We start from the raw sequence: 13,589 nt of genomic DNA, 5'->3' as shown, positions 1-13,589 counted from the left end.
TAATTCCTAAGTATTTTATTCTTTTTGATGTTATTGTTTTTGTAATTATCTTTTCAGGTTGTTCATTGTTAGTGTATAGAAATACAACCGATTATCATGTGTTGACTCTGTATCCCGCTACTTTGCTGAATTCATTTATTAGTACTAACAGTTTTTTTTTTTTTGCCTTAAGGATTTTCTATATATATAAGCTTATGTCACTTTTTTAAGCTCATATCATTTTTAAAAAGTCTTTAACTGAAGGTTTTTTTAGGTAAATTTGGTCATTCATTACAACTCTCATAAGAATTTTGAAGACAAACCAGAACTCAGGGGTGTGGGGGAAGCAAGACCTAACAGAAACTCCCTATCTTCTAGATTTGAGATCATCCATGAATTATACAACAAATCATAATATATTTTGAAGATCTAAAACCCCAATCAAATTTTGGTTTTCAGCATCTGAGACAACATTATGAGGAAGGAGAAAGGTGGAAGTGTTTATATGTGTGAGAGTGTATAAGCCTGAAAGAGCTACACAAACATGTTTATTTTCCTCAAGTCAACACACCCTCTCCCAGGAGACTTCTAACTGACAAAGGGGACTTTTACGGCAGAGAAGAAAAGCCAAACAGAAGGGACCCATATGGATTTCTGGGTTTTAATAGAGAGCCATGCAATCTTGAGGGCCAGATGGGATACTAATGTGAAAAAAATTCAATAATGACTTCAACAGAAATTGCTGTGGGAAAGGTCCTAATCCAGCTCACAGCTAATTATGATTCTCAGGAAGCTGGTGAATCTGCTGCCCAGATCAGAATATTATGTGCTAAGCCTAAACATTCCAGGGAAACATATTACCTCTCTGAAGTTAATCATACTTCTTTCAGGGGCCAGAATTTAGAGGTTCATTCAACGAAGTTTGTTGATGCCTCGAATGAGCCACACACAGATCTCAGGGCTAGAGATCTGGCAGTGAACGAAGCCCCTGGTGCGTGGAACTTTCATGTAATTGGAGGAGATAGACAATAGTTGTATAAACGTGTCCTATGTCAGGAGGGGCAGTACTGTGAAAAGCACTCACCCACGAGATGGATGGTAAGGGGGCGAGGTGATACATTTGTTGATTAGTAGGAGGGGCCTCTCTGATGAGCTGACATGTGGGCAGAGACTGAATGAAGTGAGGAGGGGAAGAGCTGGGGCAAGAGCATCCTATACTTCTTCCTATGTCACAGCAGATGTTATGTAAGTTGAGGATAACAGGTGCTTATAAATAGCAATTTATCAACTTAGTGATCCTCTGAGTTTGTTTTACGATGATTGAAAGGACTAAAGAAGCAGAATCTGGTGAGTTTACTGCATTATCTAGTCTAGTGGTTCTCAACTGGGGTGATTTTGCCTGCCAGGGGACATCTGGCAATGTCTGAAGACATTTTGATTATCGTAACCTGGGGAGGGGGGAGGGAGAGGGTACTACTGGTATGTCCTGCATAAAGGCCAAAGATGATACTAAATATCCTACAGTGCACGGAATAACTCCATACAGCAAAGAATGAATGTGCCCAAAATGTCAGCAGTGCCGCTGTTGAGAAACCTTGATTTGGTCCCCAGGCAGGATGCCAGGCCTCTGATAAGACTTGAGGGCAGGAGAAGTTCTTTCAAAGAACCTCATCAAGACATCTGGATATCTGTAAACAAGGTAGATCCAAGGCCTCTGGAGTAACCTTGGGGCATCTGCTCCAAGCTTGTTGACAGACTTAGTCAGATGGTTTCAAAGCCACCCAGGTATTTATTCAAGCAACATTAAATAAATGTTTCCTGTATGCCTATGGTATAAGAGAAAGTAAGGATACAAGATGTGGTCCCTGCCATCAAAGACTTTATAGCCTAGGGAGGATGGAAGGTATGAAGACAAATACCTGCAATGTGACAAGGCCACAATGGGTAGAAATCAGATGATGTAAGGGAAAGAAATCAGATAATGTTGGCGTGACCCAAACAGGTTTAACGTATGAAGTATCATTTGAACTGGGCTTTGACAGTGAGTAGGCTTTAGACAGAGAGGGAAGGAGAAGATCTGCTAGGTAGAGGGTGAGATGTGAAAACAGGTAAAAAGATTGGGAATAATAATATTAATAGCAACTGACACCTAGTAGATCCCCTCTTGTATGATAGGTGTGGTGCCAAGCACTTTATCATGACACACAATTGTAGTCTAACCTGAAAACTGATAGACATGTAAGTACCAGCTGAAGCCTAGCATCACCCAAAGTAACGTGAATTCCAATCTTACCCATCTCAAAAAGAATGAAACACAGGGAGTGTTACCTGGGGTGAGTTGCATAAATACCGAAGAAGTTCACCAATATACTGAATGACAGTGACATTATATTTTCTGCAGTCATCCCAAAACTGGCTGGCTGAAAATTTGTTCCGCAAAACAAGAGTAGCACCTACAGAGAAGTGTATATAAAGTGTTAAGGAAGAAAGGCTATTAAAAAACTCCTTGGTTATATTTGTCATTTTTGAAAGGTAGAAATTTAAATATGAATTATATTCACAAACAAGTCTGAATATTGCTTATCTTCAAAACAAAAATCAATAAGACATGGTTTTATCCTACAGAGGCTTTCAATCTAGTGGGGGAGAGACACATGCTGATATCTTTCTAATAAAATTCAGTGTGCAATAAATAGGAAGTTCAAATGAATCCCTAAGGGAATGTGAATGAAGATGTGTGCGTGTGTGTGTATTAATTCTACTTGGGGTAAGGGCTGAGAAAGGCATATTTTGGAAGAGGTAGGATGTGAATTATGTCTTGAGCAATGATTATGAAGAAAGATGAGAGAATTCCAGGCAGAGGAAACCATGTGAAACATAAAGACAGGGCAGTTCAGAAGGTGTGGGAAGATAGCCAAGACTCAGTTGGCCTGTGACTGGAGTGGTGAAGAGTGGGTGAGTCATGGGAGCGGAACCTGGAGAAGCAGCTAAGGGTGCCATCATGGAGAACTTGGAAGTGCCAGGTGGAAGAGTGAGACTTAACTCTCCAGGCAATGGAGAACCAGGGTCTTGAGCAAGCGGGAAAATTGTTCGTTGATGAGTGAGGTAGACATAATGGTTCCCAAAGATGTCCCTGTTCTAATCCATAGGACCTGTGAATATGGTCCCTTACCATGGCAAAAAGACCTGTGTAGATGTAATTAAGTTCAGGATTTTGAGATGGGAAGATCATCCTGGATTACCGGGGTGGGCCCAATGAAATCATAAATGTCCTTATAACAGGAAGGCAAGCAGATCAAGGGCAGAAGGACATGGGATGATGGAAACAAAAGGTTGGAATGATGTGTTTTGAAGATGGAAGAAGTGGCCACAAGCCACAAGGCAGGCAGCCTCTAGAGGCTGGAAAAAGCAAGGAAATGGACTCCTTCCTAGAGCTTCCAGAAGGGATGCAGCCCTGCTGACACCTTGATTTTAAGATTTCTGACCTTCAAAACAGAATAAAAATCTGTTACAATAGTGATAGGAAATGAATATAATGGGTAAAAATAATACATATCAGACCCAACCTAATTCTAGGCATGAAATGTAGTAAAGTGAAATAAAAAAACTCACAAGTATTTTTTCATGCTATTAGTTTAGCTTTACTCCTAATTATACAAAAGTCCGATGTTTTAGAAGAGGAAACACTTTTCTAAACACTATTTTTTTCCTTCTTTAGAATGTATCTGTGGTGCTTAAGCAAATGTGTGAGCAATGAAGTTTTCTCTTTGGGAGCCTCAGAGTCCCTCTGGCCTTGAAGAGCCCCGCTATATGATCAGGCCCTGTCAGTCATTCCCGGCCAATGTGGAGGTGGGTACTGATGCTGGGGTAAGTATTTTATAGCTGATCAATAGGTTGATGAGGGAAAGACACAGAGGCTTGGGCCATCACACATGCATATATATATATATATATATATATATATGTATGTGTATATATGTTATCATGTATATATAAAATATGTGTTATTATATACGTGTATATACATATGTGTATATATGTTAATATATTAATATATTATTATATTTGATATATATTGTATATTAAAATGAAATGTCACGTGGAAGAAAAAATTAAGGTTTTTGTTTGTTTTTTGTTTTTTGCTTTTTTTTAGCTTAGAGAGTTAGAGATGGCTTTCTGGGAGAGAAGAATATTAGACTGAGCCTTGATGTATACAAGGGGCATAAAGCCTACTGAAAGGAGAAAAAATGGCAACTCTAACTTGAATGGTAAAATTTTGGAAGGAAAGAGAAGGGATGGAAAGCCAGGTACTCTGACCAGAGCTGGGGAGCTGTGGGAGCAGGGAAGAACAAAGTAGGATGGGGACAACTAAGGGGGAAGTTTAAATCAGATGCTGATGGAGATCCACATGCGGATTTCTGAGGATGGAAATGACAGAGGGGAATTAATTATGGGATCTAATTAGAATCAAGTGTCTTAACCTGGATGAACATCCAAAATATTTTAAAGCCGTTTCCTCCCTGACATCCTGGACAACTGTAGCATTATATTATCAGATAAGCAGGCATGAGAAAATATAAATTATTCTAGATACTTGCTGGTGATGTGTGAGCCAAAAAGCCTTGTTACTAACACAGAATTAAATGCTGTTCCTGGCCGATAGGAAAGTAGCCAACTTTTGTATTACTTTCCCCGTGGAGCACACGTGACTATGTACTGGACTCCAGTGCCTTGTTGAGAGGAAGAAGCTTACCAGTCAGGATACAGCCGTGGACGCCAATCATCAGTGCAGCACTGTGGTACAAGGGTAGGGTGGTATAGATGACATCGTCTTGCTTAACCCCGACTGCATTGATAAAGCCGGTTGCATACCACAGGCGTTGGTGATTGATCATCGCGGCTTTCGGGAGACCTTTGCAAAGATACAAGAGAAAGCATGAGTGAGCCAAGACTGGCCATTTGCAGACACATGGTCTGGGAGAGAGATGTGGCTTAGGAAGATCCATCACCCAGTGGTTCGAGAACTGCATAGGGGAGGGCCATATTCAGTTACACCAAGAGTCAGGAAATTTTTTCTGTAAAAGACCCGAGAGTCAATGTTTTAGGCTTTGCACGGTCATACGGTTTCTGTTACAAATAGTCAACTCTGCTATTGTAGCTGATAGCAGCCAGCCATATAAAGGAATGAATGTGGCTATGTTCTGATAAAGCTTTATTTACCAAAACAGGTCGGGGGGGGGGCTATATTTGGCCCATGGACCTAGCTTGCTGACCCCTGAATTAGATGGTTACTACAGTAGTAATTTGAAGAGAAAGGCATGAATGTCTATCGAATTTTTGCTCTGTGCCTACCACCTTGCAAGGTATTTTCAAAATTTCATTTAATTCTCATAATAAACAGGATCAGTAGAATTATATATATATATATATATTTTTTTTTTTTAAAGATTATTTATTTGAGAGAGTGAGAATGAGAGAGAGAGAGAGTACATGAGAGCGGGGAAGGTTAGAGGGAGAAGCAGGCTCCTCGCCAAGCAGGGAGCCCGATGCGGGACTCGATCCAGGGACTCCAGGATCATGACCTGAGCTGAAGGCAGTCGCCCAACTGACTGAGCCACCCAGGCGCCCAGAATTATATTTTTTAATCCACAGATGAGAAGGCTGAGATTCAGAGAGATTAAATAGATTTTTCCATTCCTATCACTTTCTTTCATAACCACTTTTATGAATTTCTTAACTCCTAGAGTTTCTTCATATAAATACAAACAAATATAGAGTTGCTTATTTGTTCTTGCCCTTTCCTCCATTAAAAAAAAAAAGGGGGGGGGACCTTTCTACACTTTTCCCTCTCTGCTTAACAGTGTATAGTGGAGAACTGTCCATATTTAACAAAGAAATTTCCCTTATTTATTCATTCATTTATTCTCTCTCTTGCTCTCTCTCTCTCAGTTGCATCAAGTCCTCTGTATTTGTGTGTTATAATTTCTTTAACTATTTTGCTATTTCAACCTGGTCCACATGGTATTTTACACTATAGATGATGCTGTATTTGTAGGATAAATTTGCTGAAGAGAGATCGTAGGGTCAAAAGATACATGTCTTTGTAATTTTGTTAGGTACCGCCACATTGCCAGTTATAAGGGCTGTCCCATTCCAATCTCCCACCAGCAATATCTGAGTGAACCTGTTCCTCATAGCCTTGCCTAGGTATGCTCTCAACTGTTGGACAGAGGGAGAGGGAGAATCTCAAGCAGGCTCTTCGCTGAGTGTGGAATCCAGGGTGGGGCTCGATCTCAGTCAGGATCCTGAGATTGACCTGAACTGAAACCAAGAGTCAGACGCTTAACTGACTGAGCCACCCAGGCACCCCAAGTTCTTTTAATTAACCTTTATAAGAGTAACTTAGCAAATATTTTATTCAGAGATAAGGAGAGAAGCAAAATAAACATCCACCCAATTATCTTCCAATTAAATATAAATTCTGAACTGTGGGATTAAATTAAGGAGTGTTCAGTCTCTTTTTTCCCCTAAAGTGGGTTTTATATTTGACTGTCAAAACCTACATTGTGAAGTTCTTTTTTTTTTTTTTAAGATTTTATTTATTCGAGAGAGAGAGAGAGAGACAGAGAACTCAAGCAGGGGGAGAGGCAGAGGGAGAAGGAGAAAGCAGACTCCCCACTGAGCTGGGAGCGAGACATGGGGCTCGATCCCTGGACCTGACCTGAGCCGAAGGCAGACGCTTAACCATCTGAGCCATCCAGACGCCCCTTCATGGTGAAGTTCTATACTCATGTAGCATTAAGACTAGGACTCCCTGTAACTAACCAAGGGCTGATTTTTTCTCAATTATTTCCCAAAGTTTACAACTTAATTTTACCATTCTATTATGAAATGAGGATAAAGGTCCCATATATTAAGGTAGTGTCTGTATGTAGGGGAAGCATTTGGTTAACTATGTCATTCCACCATTTTGTTGGCATGGCAATATATAACTTCTGACAGATAGAAAGAGGATAGACATTATGCTTTGGGCACTGGTTTTAACATGTCATTCCCAGTCTCCCATCCTCATTTACTTAAAGAAAATACTCAATGAAAGTAATTGTATGAAAGGAAGTCAACATTGAGATTAAACTCAGGTCCAGGAACTGGGAGAGCAGATGGGTGCTGAAGATCTGTCGAGGTAAAGGAAGGAGTGTCTATAGGCTGGTGTTGAGATAAAAGGCTCAAACGAACCTTTAGCCTTATCTATAATGTTTGAATGTTTTACAAGGGAATGCATGCATGCATTACCTGCTTAAATTAAATTAAAATTTTAATCAAAAGAGAAAAGATTCACATGTTCAATTTTCCAATACTAATAATAATGATCAGCATGCTGGTGCTGGCTTCCTGCCCTACTTTTAAATATATCCCTAAGGCCTCATATTATTACATTTTGATAATGTTTGCCCTGGCCTAGAGTAGGCAGACACCACATATCTGTTAAGTGGAAGAATTGGGCAATATTGTGGCAGAGAGGTCAGATGTATGAGCTGTGGAGTCAGCCTACCAAGGTGAATCCTGACAAGTTACCTTGAGAAGTTCTTAACCTCTCTAAGCATCAGTTTCTAGATCTGTAAAATGGGAATAAGAATGGTACCCATCTTATGGATGGTGGGAGAATTGTATGAACACAAGACCATAAAGCTTATAGGAGCGTGCCTAGTAATTTTATCTTTAATATTGCCTGTCCCATATAGCTGTTCCAATAACACTATTAATTGGCAGTGTTTTTTCTTAGTGGCTCATAAAATTATGCTGCAGCTTACAGTTGAAGGTATCCTAGATTTGGTGAAATACAGTATTTCAGGCCCTGGGCTAGAGCCATCCTATACCCACAGCACCAAACAGCTCCAAGTCAGCGTTGCTTGGGAAGATAGCAGTCAAAACATTAATGTAAATGTAACTCCGTTATTGTCCTATCATCTTCTTTGGTGTCTCACTTTTAATTGGTTATACATTATGTATGGACTTGGGATATAAGATAATCAAAATCCAACAATCATTTAAAAAATTCCAAAAACCTATTCAGTGCCGAATTTCATCCATTATCATAACTATTTTTGTATTTCTTGGTTAACTTCTTTCTCTGTTCTACATACCAACTAGGGGGAAATATGCGTAGCTTGGAGAAACCCAAATGGGATCATGTGCTGTGAAATAAGACCAGTTACCACAGGCAAAGAGCTAAATCCTCTAAAGTATTAGTTATCTGATAAGTTTTGCCAAAGGAAAAGAACATTTGAAAACCTAACCCAACATTTAACTACTTCAGGATAAGTCCATTTCTTTGAGAATCCTTTCTTTATTTTTACCTGTGGTTCCAGAAGTATAAATGTATAAGGCAGGAGTGGAAAAAGTGACTTCAGACCTCCATGACTCTGGAATAGCTTCCGTTGACACTTCATCTACTTTGTCTAGTAAAGAGTCGCCCCCATCTGTGTTAGAAGTTCTGCTCACATAATAGATGGACACATTATCTTTTTTCAGGCTTGGCAGCACCTCTTCAATAGCATCTTGTAGTTCTTAATAAGGAAAGAAAATCCAAATGAATTAAATTAGTCCAGTAAAGTTCTATTAGTACAGTAGACTTTATATTAATTTTGTTTTCAGTATAAATTTTGCTGAAATGCGTAGACATGCTTACAGTTACACAATTTTAAACATGGAATTTTCTAGATTTGAAAATATCACAAGATTCCAAGATTTGAGGGAAGGCTGGATGTTTTCCTAGCAACAAAAGGTGGGTTGAAATCTGTACAAACAAATGGACACGTGGATAAAAACCAAGATATGTAAGTGCGTTACTTATATGCAGGTCTGGTATACATCTCAAAATACTCCAGAAATGAATTTGGTTATTCCCAATATATGTGTCCCAGTGATGAAAAATAAAAAAAGAAAATTTTAAGGCAGGAGCCAAGAAACAAAAGCAAGGTAGCCATGCTAACTAACAATGATGATAGAAGGCAACTTTATCTATACACATACGTATATATATTTTAACACAACAGGAACAAATAGTTCCCCTAGGACAGTCCAGCTCATCTGAGAAGGAAGCTCCAAATTTTGTAAGCACATTTTCTTCTCTGAGAAAAAACAGGACTGATTAGCATGTTTTTCCAACTGTAGGTCACAATACAGTAGTGGGTTGTTAAAATCATTTGAAGTGACCAACATTTTAAAAAATTAAAGTAGAATGAAATATAAGTTTTCAGAGTATATCACACATAGTAAGAGGTAAGTATTATTTTTTTAAAAGTTTTGTGTCAGTTATGTAGGTGTGTGGGTACTGAGTCACGAATATATTTTTGTACTGTAGACCAACATCAAAAAATTTTTAAAAAAAAATATTTTATTTATTTATTTGCCAGAGAGAGAGAGAGAGAGAAAGAGAGCATAAGCAGGGGGACCTGCAGAAGCAGGCTCCCTGCTGAGCATGGAACCTGATGCAGGACTCGATCCCAGGACCCTGGGATCGTGACCTGAGCCGAAGGCAGGAGCTTAACTGACTGAGCCACCCAGGCATCTCCAATGTCAAAAAATTTAAAAGGCACGGATTTAATATGCAAACCACATTTCATGTTTGCTGCTTGATTTCTGTGCCCTTCAATCACAAGATGAGATGGCCTTTAAGCTTACTTGTCATGAACTTGTGATAACTGAACTGAATATACTTATTCTTAATAAGAAAGTGACCCAATACCCCAGGGAATTACCTTGGGGAGGCTATCCCTAATTCATCTTATAGGCTTTGTTTTTCAGATTTTGTGTATGATGTCTCCACCAAAACAGAAATATCATCTGGACAGATGCATTTAAAAAAATTTTAAAACATTTTAACCAGAGGACTCATGCACCTGAGAAAAAGAAATCAAATAATACAAAAGAGTTTATAATGAAAATCAACAGTTCTGTTCCCCTTCCCTCTTCACAACTAAACCTGCCTCCTGGAGGCCATCACTTTCAAGTTTTTGAAATCTGTTTCTTCTAACAGTCGCCTCTCTATCACCAAATAATGTGCTTTTCCTGCTACCTCCTGACCTATCAATTTTGATCCCCACCCTTGTTCTTCCCCTATCTACTCCCAAAAGTCACTATCCCCACTTTATGTTGTCTAGGTTCATAGTATTTACATCTTTTCTGAGACTATAATTCTATCCTCCCAGCTTTGTTTACGGGTTGGCTCTAGAAGTGAGCACCAATAATCAGGATCAACAAGATTAAGACTATGTAAATATTATTCACTGCAGAGCAGAGTAACACACTATAATCATATCTCCATTCGTGAAGAGTTTTCTTTTCTTTTCTTTTCTTTTTTAAAGATTTTATTTATTTATTTGACAGAGAGAGTCACAGCGAGAGAGGGAACACAAGCAGGGGGAGTGGGAGAAGGAGAAGCAGGCTTCCCGCCCAGCAGGGAGCCTGATGAGGGGCTCAATCCCAGGACGCTGGGATCATGACCTGAGCCGAAGGCAGACGCTTAACCATCTGAGACACCCAGGCGCCTCGACTCGTGAAGAGTTTTCTCCTTGAGTTTCTTTTGGCTATCAACCTTTAAGATTCTATTTGCTTCAGTTGTTTTCCACCTTTACCAGATCAGATTGCTCTCTAGTCCGTGAGCACTTCAAAATATTCACCAAAAAATACTCCTGTTATAAAAACTGGAATGGTAACACCCCATCCCTTGCCACTGCCTTGCTTCAGGTCCTCATTATTTCCTACCTTGATCTTCCCAGTAGCCTCCAGACCAATCTCCTTGCCTCTAACCTCTCTCTGCTTCCAACTTAGCAGCTATACTATGGTTTCTTGTTACTGCCCTGCTTAAAATCTTTCAATGGCTGCTAATCCCTTGTGGTAGAGTCTACTCTCCTTATGCAGCATGTGAGGTCCTGAGCTCATTCACACTTTAACCCCTGGGGACTTTTCTGATGTCATCTCCTAGTACCATCTCTTATCCCCTTTCCTCTAACCACACTGATCTATGTGAACTGAATGTACCCATACTCTCACATCTCATGACCTTTGTCCAGATGGTTTCATCTGCTTTGAGTGCCGTCCTCCACCCTGGTCACCTGGAAAACTCCAGCTTATCTTTCAAGACTCAGCCTTGGCGACATTTCTCTCTGTTTCCTTCCTTCCCCCTGCAAAGTGGGGTGCTCCCACAGGGGCCTGCATATACTTCTGTCAGAGTATTAGTACACAGTGCAACTTGCTTGTTCTTTTTCTCCTTTATTAGTGAAAACGTTGAGATGAAGGCTCAAGAATTAAGAAATCACTTCCCTCTCTCCCTCCCCTGAAGCTACACACTTAAATACTGTGGTGTAAGTTACCTTGATTAGTCTTTCCTCTCTGCCTCCCTCTTTCCCAACACTTATCCAACATCTATTTAAACAGTGCTCCCTATGGGCCAGGCATGGTTCTAAGCAGTGGATATAACGGTGACCAAAAGAGATACTGTCCCTGTTTCTATAGAGCCTAATGGGGGAGGAAACGAAGATATCATCCATTAAAGTAAGGTGTCCTAGGTGTCACAACAGGGGATATGGTATTTTGGGAGGGGCACAAATACAACCTAGAGGCAGTATCATCTGAGTGGAGACCTGAAAGATGAATAGGAGTTGGCAAGTTGAAGACCAACTGAGATTGACTGAACCTGTTTCTAGCAGAGGGAACAGCTTATGCAAAGGCCCAGAGGCAAACAGCATGGTGTCAAAGTAACTAAAAGAGGCTAAAGTTGACTGGGGGAAAGGAGGTTGGGAGAAGAAGCTAGAATGTAGGTAGGGACCAAGTCCCTGGTGTAAGTCAGGGCAAATGGATTGCAGGCAAGGCCATGATACATTTTTCAGCATGATATTTACATTCCATTTTTTTTTTAAAAAAAGGTAAAAGAAAATGTAATTAAGCAGGTGTCATGCTGGATCGTAGTTCAAGCAATTTGGCATTATGTGTCTTCTACTGCATTCATGTTCCTACCTAGCTCTCCATAGGCATTTTGTTTGTGATACCTTTGTAGAAGTCATCTCATCTGAAGGGAAGGCCATTGACCCTGCCCAACACAATTTCCTTACATGTCCTCTGGGCTGCTGGTGTAGAATTTGCATTTGGGCATTGACTTGAGGTTCCAGGGACTCACCAACCATATTAGGACACACCTCATATGTCTGATGGTAGCAGGCTTTCTTCCTTTAAACTAGAGATGCTGATATAAAAACTGAAATTTGAAAGGAAATTCTGGATTTCTATTAACCATCTATTTGATATTTAGTGTCTTTCCTTAAGCCCTTTATAAATACAACTGGACCTACATGTTTTCTCCTTCACAAATTTTGTCTAGTGTGTGTGTGTTAATTCTTACTGTAAAGTCTGCTTACTTAAAAGTGGCCATCAACCAGGACACGTAAGCTCTATGTGGCAGAGGTTGAGCTCCTGGGAGCTCTGTGTTCTGAGATTTACATGCAGGAGTGCACTTGGTAATGACATCTGTCAGGTTGCAAGAGAAGCAGACTAGATAGAGGGCAAGGTTGAACAGTGATGTAGCCACACAGTGACATCACTCAACTGATTCTCTGATCCTATGGGGACTCTGGGCCTGGGATGGCCCTTCAGGATTGTCCCAAACTAAGGGAAGTGGGCTGAACCTTCACCCCTGCCCATGAACCAGTCATTGGATGCAGGCTGGGGGTGGTAGCGCTTGACCTTGGGCACAGTGGCTCTCTGTAAGCAAGGGTGAGTCCTGGAGAGGGTCTTGGCTAAGAGTTTCAACTGCCAATGCTCCCAGCAGCTGAGGAATGAGCATCTCAGTCCTGAAGGGGGCATGTGGGTAGTCCATCACAGCATCCACTACACCTTGCATCCTTACTGATAATAAAGCCTTAATGTTTCCATTTGTATAGAACAATTTGTATAGTAGCTTTACATATATCACATCACATAATTTTCATGAGAACCCTATGATACAGATACAGTCATCCTGTTTCTACAAACGAAGACAGAGGCTCAGTGAGCCTATGTTTGGAAGGATACATACAAAATAAACAGAAATATATTGGGTTTATGGGATTCCTGCTGCATCCTTATACTAGCCATTCAGGTTCAATTATTGAAAGAGTGCCTTACTTTTTAAAAGATGCTGTCTCCTTGACCTGCTCAGTTCTTGTTAAATGAAGCATGTGGATCTACCTTTGGAGGGTAATATTGACAATCTCTTGTTCATCTTCTTTGAAAAGCATAACCTTGAGCTTTATTTAAGCTTGGGTATGAAAAACAGTATTCACAGAAAGTGGCCTGAATGGTGTAGAGTAGATCTGTTGGTTCCTCATTAGTTTACGTTTAAGTTGAGGATTGAAATAGAACCTCAGAGAAACCAGTTCATACTTGAGTGAGGGAATATTGAGATTACATTTTCCCTCCCTTAAAATCTGTCTTGTAAAAAAAAAAAGAAAAAAGAAATCAACGTAGCATATGAAGTTTCTCTCTTTTTCTTCCTTCCCTCCCCTCCTCTCCCCTCCCCTCCCCTTTCCTTCCTTTCCTTTCCTTTCCTTTCCTTTCCTTTCCTTTCCTTTCCT

General features: G+C 40.2%; 1 protein-coding gene across 2 annotated transcripts in view; it reads right to left on the bottom strand.

Moving 5' to 3' along the window:
• The window catches only part of SLC27A2 (solute carrier family 27 member 2), a 40,685-nt gene that overhangs the window by 20,240 nt on the left and 6,856 nt on the right, over positions 1 to 13,589 (bottom strand). The window contains exons 2-4 of one of the 2 annotated variants that reach the window (XM_021693873.1): positions 8,337 to 8,546; positions 4,733 to 4,891; positions 2,308 to 2,432 (exon numbers count right to left, since the gene is read on the bottom strand). In XM_021693873.1, coding sequence (XP_021549548.1) covers positions 2,308 to 2,432; positions 4,733 to 4,891; positions 8,337 to 8,546 — 494 coding nt within the window. The remainder of the gene's footprint in view (positions 1 to 2,307; positions 2,433 to 4,732; positions 4,892 to 8,336; positions 8,547 to 13,589) is intronic. The other variant, XM_021693874.1, reaches the window with a different exon arrangement.

The sequence above is a fragment of the Neomonachus schauinslandi genome, chromosome 9 (assembly GCF_002201575.2).
Source record: "Neomonachus schauinslandi chromosome 9, ASM220157v2, whole genome shotgun sequence".
Taxonomy (NCBI): domain Eukaryota; kingdom Metazoa; phylum Chordata; class Mammalia; order Carnivora; family Phocidae; genus Neomonachus; species Neomonachus schauinslandi.
The sequence above is the reverse complement of the archived record's forward strand: the minus strand, read 5'-3'. Positions and strand labels throughout refer to the sequence as shown.